The sequence below is a fragment of the Leuciscus leuciscus genome (genome assembly GCF_965113295.1).
Source record: "Leuciscus leuciscus genome assembly, chromosome: 2".
Lineage (NCBI taxonomy): Eukaryota > Metazoa > Chordata > Actinopteri > Cypriniformes > Leuciscidae > Leuciscus > Leuciscus leuciscus.
In genome coordinates, this window is record NC_138726.1 from 9,846,974 (window position 1) to 9,864,726 (window position 17,753).

General features: G+C 37.6%; 1 protein-coding gene across 2 annotated transcripts in view; it reads right to left on the bottom strand.

Annotated features, from left to right (window-relative positions):
* Nucleotides 1–11,434, bottom strand: part of tyms (thymidylate synthetase) — a 40,614-nt gene extending 29,180 nt beyond the window's left edge. The window contains exon 1 of one of the 2 annotated variants that reach the window (XM_082161732.1): nt 11,146–11,434. In XM_082161732.1, coding sequence (XP_082017858.1) covers nt 11,146–11,425 — 280 coding nt within the window. In that variant the 5' untranslated portion in view covers nt 11,426–11,434. The remainder of the gene's footprint in view (nt 1–11,145) is intronic. The other variant, XM_082161731.1, reaches the window with a different exon arrangement.
* Nucleotides 11,435–17,753: the final 6,319 nt, after the last annotated feature.

Below are 17,753 nucleotides of genomic sequence, written 5' to 3' on the forward strand. Positions count from 1 at the left end.
GATCTTAAGGCCAAAAGGACAACCTAAGACAGAAGGATCACGCAAAAACACTGGGCATTTCCTGATGGAGGTGTTTTTATGTGAGATGGATATGAGAGTGGCGCTGATTGACTGAGTGGCGATCAGCTTCAGCAGATCATTGAGAGGCGAGATGAGCTGTAAGAAGTTCAGTCTGCCCCAGAAACTGTGAGCCCCTATACCACTCACAAGAAACCGCGTTGATTGTATGGCTTGTCCTCCATTGTGACGTGTCTGCATCTATGCCAGGGAGACAACACCCTGAAGAAAAGAAAATTATTGCTTAAGAGCTAATGGAAATAGGCTTTCAAGAGCCAACTGAGACCGTGAGGTGATTGTCATTATTTGTTGTGGAGACCGTAACAAGACGTATTAATTTATATAAGGAACATGATGTTGGTTGCCTTATGGGCAAAGAAAATTTTTGAACTTCTGAAGGTCGTTAGACATGGTGGTGGCTAAAGATGAGAACAGCTTGTGATGAGTCAAGAGAAATTTCTGAAAAAACGAAGGTTAGGTGAATTGAGTATTTAAACTAAAGATAACCTTAGAAAAGATCATAGCATAATGTATTTTAGATTATTGTAATGGTTCTAATTTGAGTCAAATATTTGTATTTTGACATTTGTGAACTATTAAGGATTGACTATGACTATGATTATTTTAGTTACAGTCCTAGGAGGCTGTTGAAAAGATTATTTGCTTATAGTGAGAGAGAAAGAGACTGCTTGAGTGGACTGCTGAGAGACTGCTTGATACTCTGTCTGTCTTTCTGTTATCAGTCAGCCAAAGAAAGCTGAAGCAAAGTAATAATGCACCAACACAATCCAGCTGACTTTTCTAAAATCAAATGAATAATGAACAGACATGCTTTGAAACTGGTTAAGAGGCCATAAATAAAAACATTAGATAAAAGATACAGGAAAATGTAAGGTTAAACTGTCATTTAAAATTTAAATATTTTTAGAGAAAATATATAAATAAGAAATATGAGCGGTTCATAGTCAGGGATGAGTGTGAGTGTTAATTCATGTTTTGAACAGTATGCGTTAGTTAAGGACAACGTTTGGGTTAGCAAACTTTATCCAAAACAAATGTTACCAAATAAATATTAACAAATATTGCAGTTTTTCCTGTAGCTCAAACATTAGAGTGTGACACCTGTAACGCCAAGGTCATGGGTTAAATTTCCGAGGGAAAGCAAGAACTGATAAGAATGTAAATGTGTACCTTGAAATGGAAGTCACTATGGACGTCTGATAAAAGTAAGAGAATTTTATTACGTTAAATTTATGCACGAGATGAGTGTCGTGCATAAAGAGGAGGATGAATATGCTCGTGGCGGGAACAAGAGAACGCACAGTAAAACAAGTGGTCAGATGAGTCTTTGAACTTTTTAGTATGGATAATTTGTATTCAGGCCACAAACAAAGACATTTCGGCCTCACAGGGGGGGCTAAACCCACTGTCTTCACAGCAGGCTGAGAGGTTATCTAGCTTTGACCTCATCGGTATGTGAGGACAGTAAAAGTCCAGGAGGAACCCACTGGTGGTCAGATAAGAGCCTTTCAACTCTTCAGGGGGTCAGAAGGACAATTTGGATTCAGGAAAGTCCAGGAGGGGTAGAAGAACTTTATTTGTCTTAACCAGCCAGATCTGGTTTACCAAGGGGTTCACATTTGCTGAAAACCATCGCACAGGTGGGAAGATAAATGTTGGGAGGACATTGGGTTTAATTGTGTGCATTGTTTGTATTTTAAGTGTGCTAATAACAAGAATTGTTTCGACAGGAAACGCCAGGGCAGATGGGGCAGCACAGCAGACAAAAGAAAACTATGTGACAATAACCTCAACATTTGTTTTTCTTTACAGAAGATGCAGACTTTTACACACACACACACACACACACACACACACACACACACACACACACACACACACACACACACACACACACACACACACACACACACAAATGGTCAGACAAGAGCCTTTCAACTCTTCAGGGGGGGGGGGCCTGAACTCTTCAGGGGGGGCACCTTGCGCATAACTTAACATTTTTCATTTTGCAGGATGTCAGAACGGATTGAACCAAACAGAACTGATTCTGTATTGTTTTGTTAACATGAGCAACATGGGTTGAATGTTTTTTAGGGGAACAAGGACCCCGAGTGCTATTCAATGAGCAAGAAATTATCCGGTGATATGTTTCAGGTTGAAAATTTCACAGGTCACACCAAAGGGACGGCAAGACAAGCGGTCACTAACAAAATCACTTAAGGTCTCCATTTCGCAGGTGACAGCAGACAGTAAATGACTCATTCCAGTGGGGGTGCGATCGTGATCTAAGGGAAATTCTTGTAAGGATTTGAAAATGATTTGAGAGTGTGAGACCTGGGTCGAAGCATCTGACCTTAACCACACCAACCAACGTCAGCAACCCAAAACGCCAATCGCAAAGAATAAAGTGGGGGACCAATGATATGTGCTAGAAACTACCCCGCCAACGCTGGAAAAATCCTCTCTACGGCACGCAAAGTGTCATATTGGTGAAGATGGAACGTCCATGAGGCAACGAGATGATCAACATATCAGGAGAAAATGTTGACCAATTAATGGTTGAAGAAAAGTTTTGTGATTTTTATTTGATTGAATCAAATTAGGGCTTAGTATTGATATAAATCTAATCATTTGACTTGTGCAAAGAACAAGTCAAGTTTTCAGGTAGAAGATTTATTAATTAATGTGAAGTATGGTGATAAGAAAAAAAACGGTATGTAATGGAAAAGTCGGGTTAGATTTTATTAAATAGATTTTAATTAAATACAGCTTTAGAAGTAAAACCATTTCCTGACAAAATATTGTGATTAATTGAAAAAACTACATATACAAATACATAGTGTTATGATTGTATGTGTTATTCTGATAATTTTGTTATTAATGGGTACAGTCTATCCTAGGGATGAACAAAATATGCAGATGGTACGAGTGACGGAAGTTGCAATTATAATCATTTACGTTTTTCTTACTATATGCTTTGAGCTATGTCTGGGATGACTGAGGGTCTGGTTCTCAACCAGGAAAATGCGATAACAATGTTTGTTCATTTTTAGCCCGGTTTCAGACGAAATGCTTATTTATTTGATACAAGCTTTTTACTTTTTCAAAGTTCAAGTAGAGTGATCAGATATACGAGAATAAGACATGAAGGGCATAACTGTGATGTAAGAAACTTGAATTAATTCTAGTCTTATGTAAAGACTTGAATTGATTCTATTCTGAAGATTTGATAGCGTAATGGGTTTAATTAAAATTAGAAAACAAGGCTGAATTTTTATATATAGTTTATCAGAGAATGATAAAGAGGAGGAATTGTTGTGGGAAAAATTAATCTTTTCTTTTGTTTTTATTTTATGATTTAACAAATGAATGCCATACATTCATTTGTCTGTATTTTGAGTTTATTTTATGATGTTAATACAGCTGCAGGGTGTGTGTGTGTGACTCAGAGGTGAGAAGACTAGGGGGTAAGGGGAGCCACAGGGGTTCCTCTGTGTCTTTTGTTTAGTGGGGGCTGTAAGAGATAGCTTTTGAAAGAGATAACACTATAAAAATGCGGGCCAACCTCTGCTCTGGGTCTCACTCTGTCTGCAGCTGGTCTGTGGGCAGACTGGGAACATTTCTTGCAAGAAATAAATATCTTTTAAGAACAATTTGATCCTGATGTCTCTTATGCCTGATGCTGTTTTGTTAGTTACTTGTTTTTGCCTCTACAGATAACAATAGCTTTAAAACCATGTAAGTGGGCAGCTGATTATTTTTCTCTCCTCATCAGCATCACACTCCTATTCTCTTTTTTATTTATTTTATCTTGCTCTGTCTCTTCCCCTCCTAAAGCTGAGCTTTGACTGATATAGGTTTTTCATTTTTGTCTTGTCAGTAAAGTAAACATAGGGTCAACTGATAGGTTGATTTATTATGAATCATTTTCTCAGACGCATTAATTTACTGAAAGCTACTAGGAAAGCTAGTGTAGTATCCTGGAGTAACCACTAGGTGTCATTTGTGTATCTAAGTTGTTGTGTTCTATCTTGGAAAAGTTAGTTGAATAAGATGTGCCATGCGGGAAGCATAGAGTGTTTATGTCTGTTGCTGTAACTGTAGCAAACAGAAAGTAAAGTATTAACTTCAACCCAATTCATGTGGTAGTGATTTATATGAACGATATCACATTTTTGGCGACGAGGATGGGATCACCCAGAGTGCAGAGGTGGGCTGTGATGTTACAAGCATATCAGTACAACATTGTGTACAAACCAGGAAAGTATCACCAAAATGCTGATGCGCTGAGTAGACTTCCAGTGCCAGGTGAGGGAGAACCTGATGACACTAATGATCAAGTGCTGATGATGGACTTAATGGACGATTCACCTGTAAGTGCAGCACAAATTCGGAAGTGGACATCACACGACATAACACTCTCCATGGTACATGAGTACATCTTAAAGGGTTGGCCTGAGAAAGTAGAGCCACATGTGTTACCGTACCATCACAGGAGAGATGCTCTGAGTGTCAAGGATGGATGTGTGACTTGGGGAGCGAGAATCATCATACCATCACAAGGTCGAGCGGCTGTATTGAAACAGTTACATCAGACTCATTCCGGCATGTCCAGAATGAAGGGATTGGCCCGATCATACATGTGGTGGCCTGGTATGGATCAGGATGTAGAGAGAGTGCTTCAGAAATGTGAGGTGTGTCAAAGTTTCAGAAAGGCACCTGCTCAAGCTCCTTTGCACCCGTGGGAGTGGCCAGGCTCACCCTGGGAAAGACTTCATGTAGACTACGCAGGGCCCTTCCTGGGAAGAATGTTCCTAATTCTGGTAGATTCTCATTCCAAGTGGATGGAAGTTTATCCTGTCACACAGGCCACTTCCCAAATTACAATTGAGAAACTGAGAATGTGTTTCAGTACACATGGATTACCTAAAATGTTAGTGTCCGACAACGGAACATGTTTTACCAGTAACGAGTTTGAAACTTTCATGGAGAGAAATGGCATTTCTGATGTGAAGTCCAAAGTTCTAAAAAAACAGCAGAAACAAAAAGAAGGCCATGACAAAAGTTGCAAACTCAGAAGTTTTGAAGTTGGAGATTCAGTGTATGTGAGGAACTCTGCTGGTGGACCCAAATGGATTCCTGCAGTAGTGGAATGTTGTACAGGACCTCTTTCATACAAGACTGCTCTGGGGCATGGCCAAACTGTGAAAAGACATGTGGACCAAATAAGAAATCGCAGTACAGACGAGATGCTTGAGACTGTACTACCCGCAGAGAATGAACAGGATTGTGACACTTCTGCATTGCCTAGTGCAGATGTTGTCAATGCACCTGCAGACAAGGGGATGTCTGCCCTTGAGAAAGAACAATCGCTAGAATTGACTGTTGTAGAAAAAGAGACTAACCAACCTACAAATCTGAGAAGGTCTGCAAGAGAGAGACGTTCTCCAGCTAACTTGAAAGACTATGTTGCATAAGTCAAGTCAGTAAAAGACAATCAATGCAATATAACTGATCGTTGTTGAAGAGTTTCAAAAAAAAAAAAAGTTAATCAATAAGATATTAAGAATGTGGTTGTTATACAGTGTTATATTCTGTAAGTAATGTTAGTGGTATTTAGTCGGTGATATTGGTTGTAATAGTATTAATATAAAAAAAAAAAAAAAAAGCAAACCAATTGATAGCTTAAGGAGGAGGGGATGTAGTATCCTTGAGTAACCACTAGGTGTCATTTGTGTATCTAAGTTGTTGTGTTCTATCTTGGAAAAGTTAGTTGAAGAAGATGTGCCATGCAGGAAGCATAGAGTGTTTATGTCTGTTGCTGTAACTGTAGCAAACAGAAAGTAAAGTATTAACTTCAACCCAATTCATGTGGTAGTGATTTATATGAACGATATCACAGCCAGGTAGCCTAACTAAGTTTATTAAATTCATTCACAGTATGTATACATTCATTATTGATCTTATTCCTAATACAGGGCCGTAGACAGGGCTTTATAATCAAATTTTTATTTCTCTGATATGTCCATTTCAAGACGTTTGAAGGCCAAAAAAGAATAAGAAATTGCTTTAAAACAATGTCAGCGAGCAGTAGATTGTGTCAATACCTGCTCTCACTTCTTATCCATCACTTTCTTTTTCTCTCAGTCTCCTCATCTTGCCCTGTCTCTTCCCCTCCTAAAGCTGAACTTTTTTAATTTACTGAAGGCTACAAATTGTATATTAATTCTCAACATGTACACATTCATTATTAATCTTGTGCCTAACATGAAAACGGCTTTGTTAATGCTCTGTTAATGTCCCCTCACAATGACAGTAAACTAATTATTAGTCACGTTACAACATAGGCCTATTTTCAGTTCAAAATGGCGAAATTCGACAAAAGTATATTCGTTTGTCTGATTATTTTTGTCATTCGTTTCACATTTATGACCTAAAAAGCTGTCAAATATGAAATGTTTAGTTTAGCTACTTACATCTTATCTCGCACTTGACCGTAAACTGAAGCGTCAGTCACTCTGCTCAAATTAGCGCTCAGCAGCTTCTGTGTATATAAAGCACGCCTACTTTGATTTGATTGGTCATCTCATAAAAATATTCTGACATTGACAGACCAATGAGACTCAGATGAACACACACACTCTGTACTCTTGTCTCTGACGTGCGATGTGCTCGGCGCCGCTGCGGATTGAAGATGAAGAACGCGCTGAATCTGATTATAACAAGACTGAAGCGAACACTATTTCGGATAGCCCGTCGGGCAGGCCGGTTATGCATTTTGGTAGCCCGACTGGAAAACACAATAGCCCCGGGACGTCGGGCGAGCGATTTTGCGAGCCCTCATTAGGTTAAGGCACATTTATTTGTTCATCTCTCAGTCATCATTGTATTGCATTGTTTTAAAACTACAGGGATTTGATCATAAAACTAAGCATTTAAATACATTTAGACACATAGATATCTCTCTCTATAAAGCTTATATATACACATAGTATACAATATACATATTTATTTCTATAGTGACAACTGATACTTGTATGCATTTTATGCAAGTAGTCACAGTCCCGCCCACAGCCAACATTATGAAGCTGCAGACTCGGAGCCTGCATCTACAGTCCCGCACCCAGAGTCCCGCATTCTCAGACCCCTCATTTTTCGAGACAGCGCCTCCTGCTGTTCGGAAAATCGTATAACACCCTTATCCAAATGCCATTGAAAACAATAGGATGCAATACGGTCTCGTTTTATTTAAAGTTATCCAAATAAATATTTGTGTTCCCTGCTTAATGCATGTGCCAAAAAAAAAAACTCATTGTGTTCTCTGACTAACAAATTACCCAGTAGTTATTTTTTGAGCGTGGGTGTAATTGAAAGAAAATTACTGATGGAAGGGATACAATTACTATGGAAGCTTGACTCCGCCACTGAATAATAAATAAATAAATAATAATAATTGCGACTTTTTATCTCACAATTCTGATTTTTTTTCTCACAATTGCAATATATCAAGTCAGAGTTGTGACTTTTTCTCAGAATTGCGAGATATAAAGTCGCAATTCTGAGAAATAAAGTCGCAATTGCATATTGAACTATCTTCTGAAAAATATTATGTGATATTATACTGTATTGCTACAATGTTTTTTTTTTTTATTCAAATTCCAATTTTTCTTTCAGTTCAATAATGGTCTAATTAACATTATACCATGCTAACATTACAAAACCTGTTTTTTGATATTTTGAATGCGAAGCAAAACTCAAATAAGAATAGACAAAACACCAATAATAAACAATTCTGTACTTTATTTAACGATCACCTAAGCATCATCTTGCTGTAAACAGGACAAAGGAAAGAAAAAAGGAAAGAATTGTGTTGGTGACTTTACTTTTCGTCTTCAGTTGCATAAAAAAAAAAAAAACTCCTCATTTATAAGTTGCTTTGGATAAAAGCGCGTCTGCTAAATGAATAAATGTAAAATGTAAATGCATAAGGTAAAATAATTTCTGGTAGGCGAATGTTCCTTCTTTTTGGAATCGCTCTGTCAAATTCCTCGACTTCACTAAAATAAAAGATGAATGCCATTGTCAAAAATATTGTGTAATAATAAATAATGTTTTTTTGCAAATGCAAATTACAAGCATACCTAGGGTGATAAGTAGGGCCACGGAGGAAATGGCCGGCAACAACTTCATATCAGTTAAATTAATATTGATTCATTTTAATACTACGTTTTATAATAACTAATTTAAGTAATCTACATAAATTATATAAAGTAAAATAATTACTCCGGCATTAATTAATTCAACTTAATAGTTTAAGGAAAAAAGGTCCGGTAATTAAAAAAAAGGTAAAATGGTGAATCTGATTAAATAATTAATGATGACATTCTTTGATATTAACACACTTAATGTATTTAATTGGTCTACTTTAATGTCAACGAATTTTAATCAAATTTTTACAATGGCTTGTCTACCAAAAGTCCAAGGTTAAAGGCTAACGTAAGCTATCAAAATATTTTCTGGGAAAAAAGGCGAAAAAACATACATTAACGGCTCAAATTTAGTTACAAACTACTTTACAAATATTAAATGGACTATTCATATGTTGGTGTATCGATGAGCTATAAAGTAGTTTGATTAAAAAGGAAATCGATTGAGGTATGATTCGCTAAATAAAATTGACGATACTCACGTTTCGGCTTAAGTTCTTCACATGTTTATCCGATCTAATTTGATAGGAGGCGCTGTCTCGAAAAACGAGGGGTCTGAGAATGCGGGACTCTGGGTGCGGGACTGTAGATGCAGCAGGCTCCGAGTCTGCAGCTTCATACTACTCCCCACAGCCCGATAGAGCTTAGGTGCCGGAAGTAAATTTCCCATTCATTTCTCCCATTGACGTTCCAAAAAATCCGTATCTAAAGAGTTTTAGAGCATGTCTGAGGATAACCAGCTACGGCTGAACTCATAAGCATACAACATATCATTTCGAGTGAAAAAACGAAGAGAAAATCCAAAAAAAGGTACAAGACTGTGTACATATTTTCATTTCCGAGCGAAGGAACTACTCATCCCATAAACCACCGCGCTTCACTGAAGTCGACTGAAGCCACAACCGCGAAAGAGCCTTTTTGAGCGACTTCCAAATCTGACGACGGCCACGCGAACTTTTTTTTTTATGAGATGGTTTAGCATGTGTGTTCAGTGTGTAGTTTGTGTGTTTATTTCAAAGCCCTTTATGACACAGGACACTCTGCTGACAGGACAGGTTGAGGTCCATGCTCATTTTATTCATGAAGTTATAGTTCATCCTTAATTTAATAACATTTAATGTATTTTCTTAATATCCCCAACAAGTGAAAATCAAAAAGTGATGGTCAGCAAACCAGAAAGTGCACCACGCCACCGGTCTGATGCATGGACCGGTGCATGGTCTGCTCTTGGACCACCATCATATTCAGTTTATTAACTTGCCATGAATTATTACACAAATGTTCAGTAAATGCATGAAGAGGTATGCCTAAGCTAAATATTGTTTTGACAGTGGCATCATAAAATGCTTGATATGACTCATACCATATGAAGGCTACAGTAGCCTAGCTAAAGTGAACGATAATGCTAACTAACATTACCAACCTCCCTGCAAAACTCACCACAACTTTGTAGGTCTTGTCCCTCATGCTGGCCCTTTCAAAACCCACAATGCTGACCCTCGGACACGCTACACTCAACTACATGACCCGATCTGAAGTGGTTTTCACCCCTTTGAACACTTTTGTTTTCCTCCTTGAAAAAAGCCATCATGGCAGCCAAGGAGATCATGATTGCACTTATAAGTCTACCGTGCAAAAACGCAACAAAGGTTTTTTATTTTATTTTTTTATTTTTAATGTTGATCTTAAGTCTTCACGGACCTTCGCGGGGTTTAACCACACAGTTATACGACTTTCCACCAATCAGATGCATCACTGTGGGATTGTGGGATTGTTCAGGATTGTGGGTAATGAAGTACTTATCCAAAACATCGCGAATAAAAGGCATTTATCTCAAAACAAGGTTAGTGGCCCATGAACTTTTGGCGTTTACATGAGCATATACAATCGCTTAGTACAGCCGTAGATGGTTTTAAGTCTACCATGTATGGTTACGTTTTTATGGCTTATACCCCAACTGTCAATGGAGAAATTGTATTGAATTCTTACTTAAGGCACCGGCTGTTGGCGGGACTGTGATTGTTGGCGGGACTATGATGCTCTGAGCATCACAGTCCCGCCAACAGCCGGTGCCGGAAGTAAGAATTCAATACAATTTCTCCATTGACAGTTGGGGTATAAGCCATAAAAACGTACATTACATGCTATCAGAATTTCATCAAACTTTTTGACCATATCAGCAACTGCATCAAATTGCATATTTTTGCTCAGTTTGGGTCTTTTGATTTTTAAATCGAGGTTTTATCCTCCTTGATTATGAGCTCCATATTCTCACAAGCCTATATCATTTTATATGAGCCATAAAAGGCTGATGTATCAAATATGATACTCAACAAAAACCACAAGCAAACTTTTTTTTAAGATATCTTTTTATATTTTGTCTAAATGTTCAATAAATTGTTGCATTTAAAAATAAATAATAATTATTTCATATGTCAGACTTTACAGAGTTAAAGGGTTTTAGTTCACCCAAAAATGAAAACTAATAACGGATTAGTCCAAATTTTCTGAAGAGGCACAATCTCTTTATATGATGAACAGATTGAATTTAGGCTTTATTTTTTTATGTTTAGGATCCGAAATGTAATACATTTTTGATTAACCTGTTGCTTTCCATTCAAGTTTTTAATACATGCCTCTGACATAGAGAAACACAACAGGTAAGTTAGGCTATATATATATATTATCTCTGTTGTATCACAAAGTAGGTTCGCACACAGAAGATCAATAGTAACATAAGAAAACACATTGCATTCGTTTTTATATCTGTGCTTATCTGTTTTCCTCGTAAACTTGCATTTAAAATCATTTGCCATGAAGTTAAATGCTATGAAGTGTTAATGAAACACGTTTGTCTCACCTCTGAGATTGTATCTGGCCTGTGTCCCGAAAAGAGATATCACCCCCGTGCCTGTCCTGTCGCCTTTGCGCGCTCCCTGCTGCAGAATGTACTCCACCAGGTTCAAGTAACCACGCTCGTCACAAAACAGACAAAAGTCTTTTTTTCCTCCACCTTCACCTTCTCTCGTGTTCTTTACCCCATTTTCCATTTGCACTTCGGCGCTCGGCATTTTCTTCAGTTTAAGATCGAACTCAAAGTCAAAACTATTGCAGACAAAATCTGTAACGCACGATTCCATAGACAGTATGACAACTGAATTAACCCGCTCTTTTCTTCTTCTTTTATTTTTATTGGCGGTTAGCAACTATTTCTTGTGCATTACCGCCACCACTGGACTGGAGTAAGGAACGGGAGTTACTGACTATTCTGTACTGTTTTAAACAAACAAAATAATCAAACAAAATAATCAAATAAACAAACAAAAACAAACAGATAAAGTAGAGTCTATATCCTTTTAAAAAGGCCTGTACTTTTCAAAAAAGAAAGTAAGAAACCAAACATTTCTCCTGAACTTCTTTGCTTCCAGCTGAGTAACAAGCCTTTGCCTAGCCTGATTGTATTTATGACAGTAAATGATTACATGCTCTACTGTTTCAGGTGTATGGCTCTGGCAATACTCACAATTTCCATCACCATGTTTTCTCATTAAGAACAGTGTACTATTCAGATTTGTATGACCCAACCTCATCCTAGTCAGCACAATTTAGACCTGTCTAGATCTGGTTGTGTGTGTGTCTTTTCCCACTTTCCCTTGTATCCTATATAGATGTCTTCCTGTGCACCCATTGTCCCAGATATGTTGCCACTTTTTAATGGTTTTAGCCTTAACTATACTTTTTATCTCTGCTTTACTGTATTTCACATCTATATTATTTTTCCCTGTTGCTCTCTTTGCATGTTCATCGGCCAGTTCGTTACCCTCCACTCCTATATGGGCTGGAACCCATAAGAATGTCACCCTCCTTCCTGATGCTTGCAGTCCATTTGCTAGCTGTAAAATTTCATTTCAAATATCTTCCATTGATTCAGACTGAGAGTTCTGAATACTAATCAGTGCTGAACTAGAATCAGAGGCAATCACTGCCTGCAAACAATTATTAGACCCTAGCCACAAAGGCGCTAGCCATATGGCTACCAGTTCAGCAGTATACACCGCTAGGTCATCATTTATCCTTTTAGCCTTTGCTATGCCCACCTCAGGGATTACATAAGCTACCCCTACTCTCTTCTCAATATTTTTAGATGCATCTGTAAAAACCTGTTTGTATTTTTCTGTTATATAGTTGTTTACCCCATACTTACCCACTCCATCTTTCTTCCTTTTGTCCAACAGTCCTAAATCAACCTTCAATTCCTCAATATCCAAGGAGGCCCTACTGGATATGCCACAGTTGGGCTGATGTTCAGAGAACCAATTCCCATATTATTCACCTTATCTTTTATAACCCACCCATAACTTTTAACTTTCATACTTTCTTTTTCCTGACATTCCCTTCAATACTTTAGTAGAAGTATTTTTCATTGTTAGTAATAATGTTGATTTATCTTCATTTTTTTAGCTATTTCATATCTTTGAATTCCTCTGAGCTGGGATCAATTGACCTAGTTTTTCTAAATTTGGAAGTGAAGTGCATATTTCTATTAAAACGTCATGTTGTTTTACTTGTAATTTCTCTAAATTTGATTTGGCTGCAGCTCCATAGGCTGTCATACACACGTCCGTATAATCATAGATCTCATCAGTTCAAAACCAGACACATCTTGTTAGATTTTGCACATTTTTACACTTTGTTTTTCAATAGGCTTATGTTCTATGCGTTCTCCACTTTTTATCATTTCAGGTCATGGTTATTAGTTTTGTGCCCCAGCCGATTACATTTTAATAGTTCACCCAAAAATGTTTGTTTAGAATGCTTATTTTATTTTGCTAATATTTTTTTCAATTTTTTAATGCAACTTTTTTGGGAGATTTTTTTGTTCTTTTTTATTTTATTGTATTTACCTTTAAATGACTAGATTTGATGAATAAATAATAAATAAATAGTAATTTCAGCACATTCCTCACATTGTTTTAACTTAAAACTAAATAACTCACAATTTCATGCCTAATCCTCGTCTGAAACTTGTGTGGTCGATTGTTACGTCATAGTCACATTCTTCAGAACGTGAGTATTACGAGTGCAGCTTACTTTATTTGGAATAATAAGGATATTACATATAAGAATAAAACATTATTCTACCATTCTTGGTTTGATAAAAATATCCTTTTAGTGTCACAGCTTATTGATGAAAATTTTAATTTCTTGTCTTATAGAGACTTTATGGATGCATTTTCTTTTCCGGTCCCCCCAAAAGAATATGCAGTCATTTTTGATGCTATTCCCTCTGGTGTTAGAATGCTACTTCAATCCAGTCCTAAAGGCCCTTCTTGTTCTCCTCCCTCTTTAGACTCCTCTAACCTCTATATATGGCAAGCCGTTTTAACTTTTATTCATTTCCGGGATATGAATCCTTGATATCAATATTTCAATTTTCACTAGTTAAAACGATAGTTATTGATATCAGGAATTAGATTTCTACTAGTAACAATGCTATTTCTTGATATCCACAATTAAATTTTCACTAGTTAAAATGATCATTCTTGATATCAACAATTGAATTTCAACTAGTAAACTATAATTCTTGATATCTGTAATTGTATTTTCACTAATGAAATGTCACCATAGGCTGCCATTCAAAATCAATTGTTGATATCAAGAATTGATTTCTTACTTGTTGAAATTCCAATTTCACATATCAGAAATACAATTCTTACTAGTAAAAACCTTTATTTTTGATATCAAGAATTAAATTGTCACTAGCTGAAATGTCTATTCTTGATATCAACATTACTAGTAACAATGTTAATTTTTGATATCAATAATTCAATTTTCACTAGTGACAATGTTAATTTCTGATATCAATAATTCAGTTTTCACTAGTGACAATGTTAATTTCTGATATCATGAATGTGATTGTTAATAGTAAGAAAGCCATTTTAGATATCTGAAATAATATTGATATCAGAAATACATTTTCAGATATCAAAAATTTAAATTTTTACTAGTAGCAATTCAATTGTTGAGATCAAGAATAGACATTTCAACTAGTGACAATTGAATTATTGACATCAGTAATTCACATTTTTACTAGTAACAATGTAATTATTGATATAAAAAATTATATTTCTACTAGTAAGAAATCAATTCTTGATATCAACAATTGATTTTGAATGGCAGCCTATGGTGACATTTCACTAGTGAAAATATAATTACAGATATCAACAATTAAATTGTTGATATCAACAATTACATTTTTGATATCAACAATTCAATTGTTGATATCAAAAATGTAATTCTTGATATCAATAGTTCATATCCTGGAAATGAATAAAAGTTAAAACGGCTTGCCATATCTATATAGATAACTGTCTCCTTATAGTGAATTCACCAACAAGAAAATCAGATCAATCCTTCTCAAACCTTGTGCTTCTGTTCCCCCTTGCATCAGTTTTTGGAATAATAAGTTCGAAAATATCGATTGGAAAAGATTTTGGTCTCTAAAAAAAGAGTTCTTGATTACCAAAAAAGTTGTTGAGGTTTCCCTCAAGATTGTTCATAAATGTTTCCCTTGTAACTATCGTCTGTCTAAATTTCATACTATTATCAAAGAGGAATGCTCTTTTTGTCTGTGTTATCCAGAAACTATTGATCATATTTTTTGGGAGTGCTTATATTCAAGGATCTTCTGGCTTGATTTTTCGAACTATGTGAATAAAAACATTTCCGAAGATTTTACTTTAACTTTAAAAAAAGTTTATTTTGGGGTCCCCAAAGTCCAAAGTGATATTTCTAATAGAGAATTTGTTATTAATCTGCTTCTTTTCCTAGCAAAGTTTTTTATCCACAAATGTAAGTTTATCGATAGAAAACCTATTTTTTGTATCTTTCTAAAGGACTTTAGCCAATACTTGCTATCTCTTGAACACTCAACAAGCCCTTTGGCTATAAATACACATCTACAATGTGCCATGTTTAAGCTATTGAAATCCCCGTATGTATTGTCATTTTGTTCATGATATGTATTTTTTGCAAGTACTTGTACTTATTCTGTTATCACTTTCAACAGCCTCTGCTTGTTTGTGTACTCGTACTGAAATTTACAATAAAAAAATTATAATAATAAAAAAAATATTAGCCTACGAGTGCAGCGGATTCATTCTTTTAGTAGCGAGTTGGCGATTGTGTGAGTATGCTTTTTACACAGGGTTTGGGGATCTGAATTTAATCTTTTCATAATTTGCAGAATAATCTTCTTAAACTGTGGAATGTTATTGTCTCGATTTGCTGTAGCTACATTTAGATAGGCATGGTAGGCTATAGAGTGGTGGTTTGTGTGGAAATGAGAGGATGATTAAGTGAATCAATTTTGATCAAATCTTTATATATAATTGTTGATAATTTATATTTCATTGACAAAACGATAGCAGATCTGATGACACACTGAAGTGATATGCTTATTGGCCTTAAACTGATTCGAGTTAGCAATCAAATTTGCCTGGACAACCGGGCATAATTAGCCTGGGAAACCCAGACAACTTCCGGCAAATTTAGATTTGCTCTGCAAGTAGTCTGGCAAAGAGCTCATTCAAGCCCATTTCTAACATAGACAGTATATAAACTGGACACAGCGACCCCATTGGATTCAACGGAGACAAGTGAAGTCAATTAGAAGCACTAACATCCTGATGGTCGAGCGTACTGCGCAGACTCAAGGCCTCATTATACTTCTGCGTCGGACCTACGCCGGAGCCTATACGCCGTAGGCAACGTGTTGGTTTTAATTTATACTTCTGCGTTGTTGTCCGCGTTGACGCGCACCTAGGGAGCATGTGAAACCCCGAGGGAGGGGTTCTGGCAGACCAATCACAGCGCTTGCGTCCGCGTAGAATTGACGCGTTGTTACATTTTTGGAGAGGTGCACGTCAGGGTACGCCGAAGGGTACGCGCGCTACACACAGCCTACGACGTAGCTACGGCGGCAGTTCGACGCAGAAGTATAAATAGGCCTTCAAACTGAGCTTGACGACGTAGATGTGACGTGAGCAACCCGTCTATCTACTAGTTGTACCAAGAGAAATCTGAATCATTCCCTTCCGAAACTTGCAGAGACGGAGAGTGTGAGTAGGAGGTGTCCATGAGCTAGGAGCAGGAGAAACTTTTGCTAAGTATTCTGATTAATTACTTTGTCATTTTACCTCCACGTCCCCCCGATTGCCCGCGAGCTTCTCCTCCTGTCCATACGGTAATCTCTCTACTGTGCGACAGAGAGTCGCGTGTTATGACGCAATCGTTAGCCTATTTTTACAAAAACTGCTTCTACGGGGCCATAACGTAAGATACAAGGTAATGGAGCCTTTTATACATTTTCGTGTTTCTTTAGAAATAAATAATGGACAAATGGAGTCTTTAAACGCCTCAGATGTAAAGTTATTCGCTGTCAAAGTGACGCCAAAATGAATGGGAGTCAATGGGATGCTAACAGCAGGTGATGGTCCGCTAGCCAATGGCGGCGCCCGGGGAAACTTCAAAATAATATGAAACCCTGCCCCCCTGATTTCTAAAGCCCAATTTATACTTCTGCGTCGAGTGTACGCCGTAGTGTACGTCGTAGGGTACGCACGTAGGCGACGCCGTCGTGAGCATTTATACTTCTGCGAATGTCTGTGTTGCTCTGCAGTTACACCGCCGAAACGCTAGTTGGCGCGGGTGGGTTTTAATGTTCCAGTTCCACTGTGTTTACATTCCTCGCGGCTGTTTTGAGTTTAGGTTTCTACGAGCAATGGCGACTGAAGGACAGGAGTCATACAGATGGCTGTATTTCCGCACTTCTTCAAGCAATCTCTCGGTCACTTGGTCTATTTCCATGGCTCTTCACTGATCTTCGGAATTTAAAAATGGCGGGCGGGCGGTGCAGAGTGCAGAAGATCCTTCCGGAAATGTGTAGGAGGAAACGCGATGCTATCCAGCCGACCAATCACAGATCTTGCGGTCCGCGTCGCCGCGACGCGTAGTTACATTTTTGAGGAGGTGCGCGTCAGGATACGGCGAAGGGTACGACGTATGGTACACGTCAATGCGTATGCTACGCCGTACCTTCTACGCGAACCCGACGCAGAAGTATAAATTGGCCTTAATCCCGCGAAATCGCGGCACCAATCAGAAACGTTGGGGCGGGCTTTACACGATGACGATCGCTCTGATTGGTTTTAGGTCTATCCAATTGCGCCCAGAGGCATTTGAGGGACGTCCGTTGGTGAAGCGCAGCAACTTTTAAATGCATATTAAAATTGCAAACACATGAGGACAGTCTCCATGAAAGACCCACTGGCAGATGAACGTGCTACTATATTTCTCTCCGAAACGGTAGGAAATGAAATTAGATTTAATAGAGGATTTTAACTGTGACAAGATGATTGACAGGGCAGTTTACGTGACAGGATGCACGTGACAGATCCGTCCGATAAA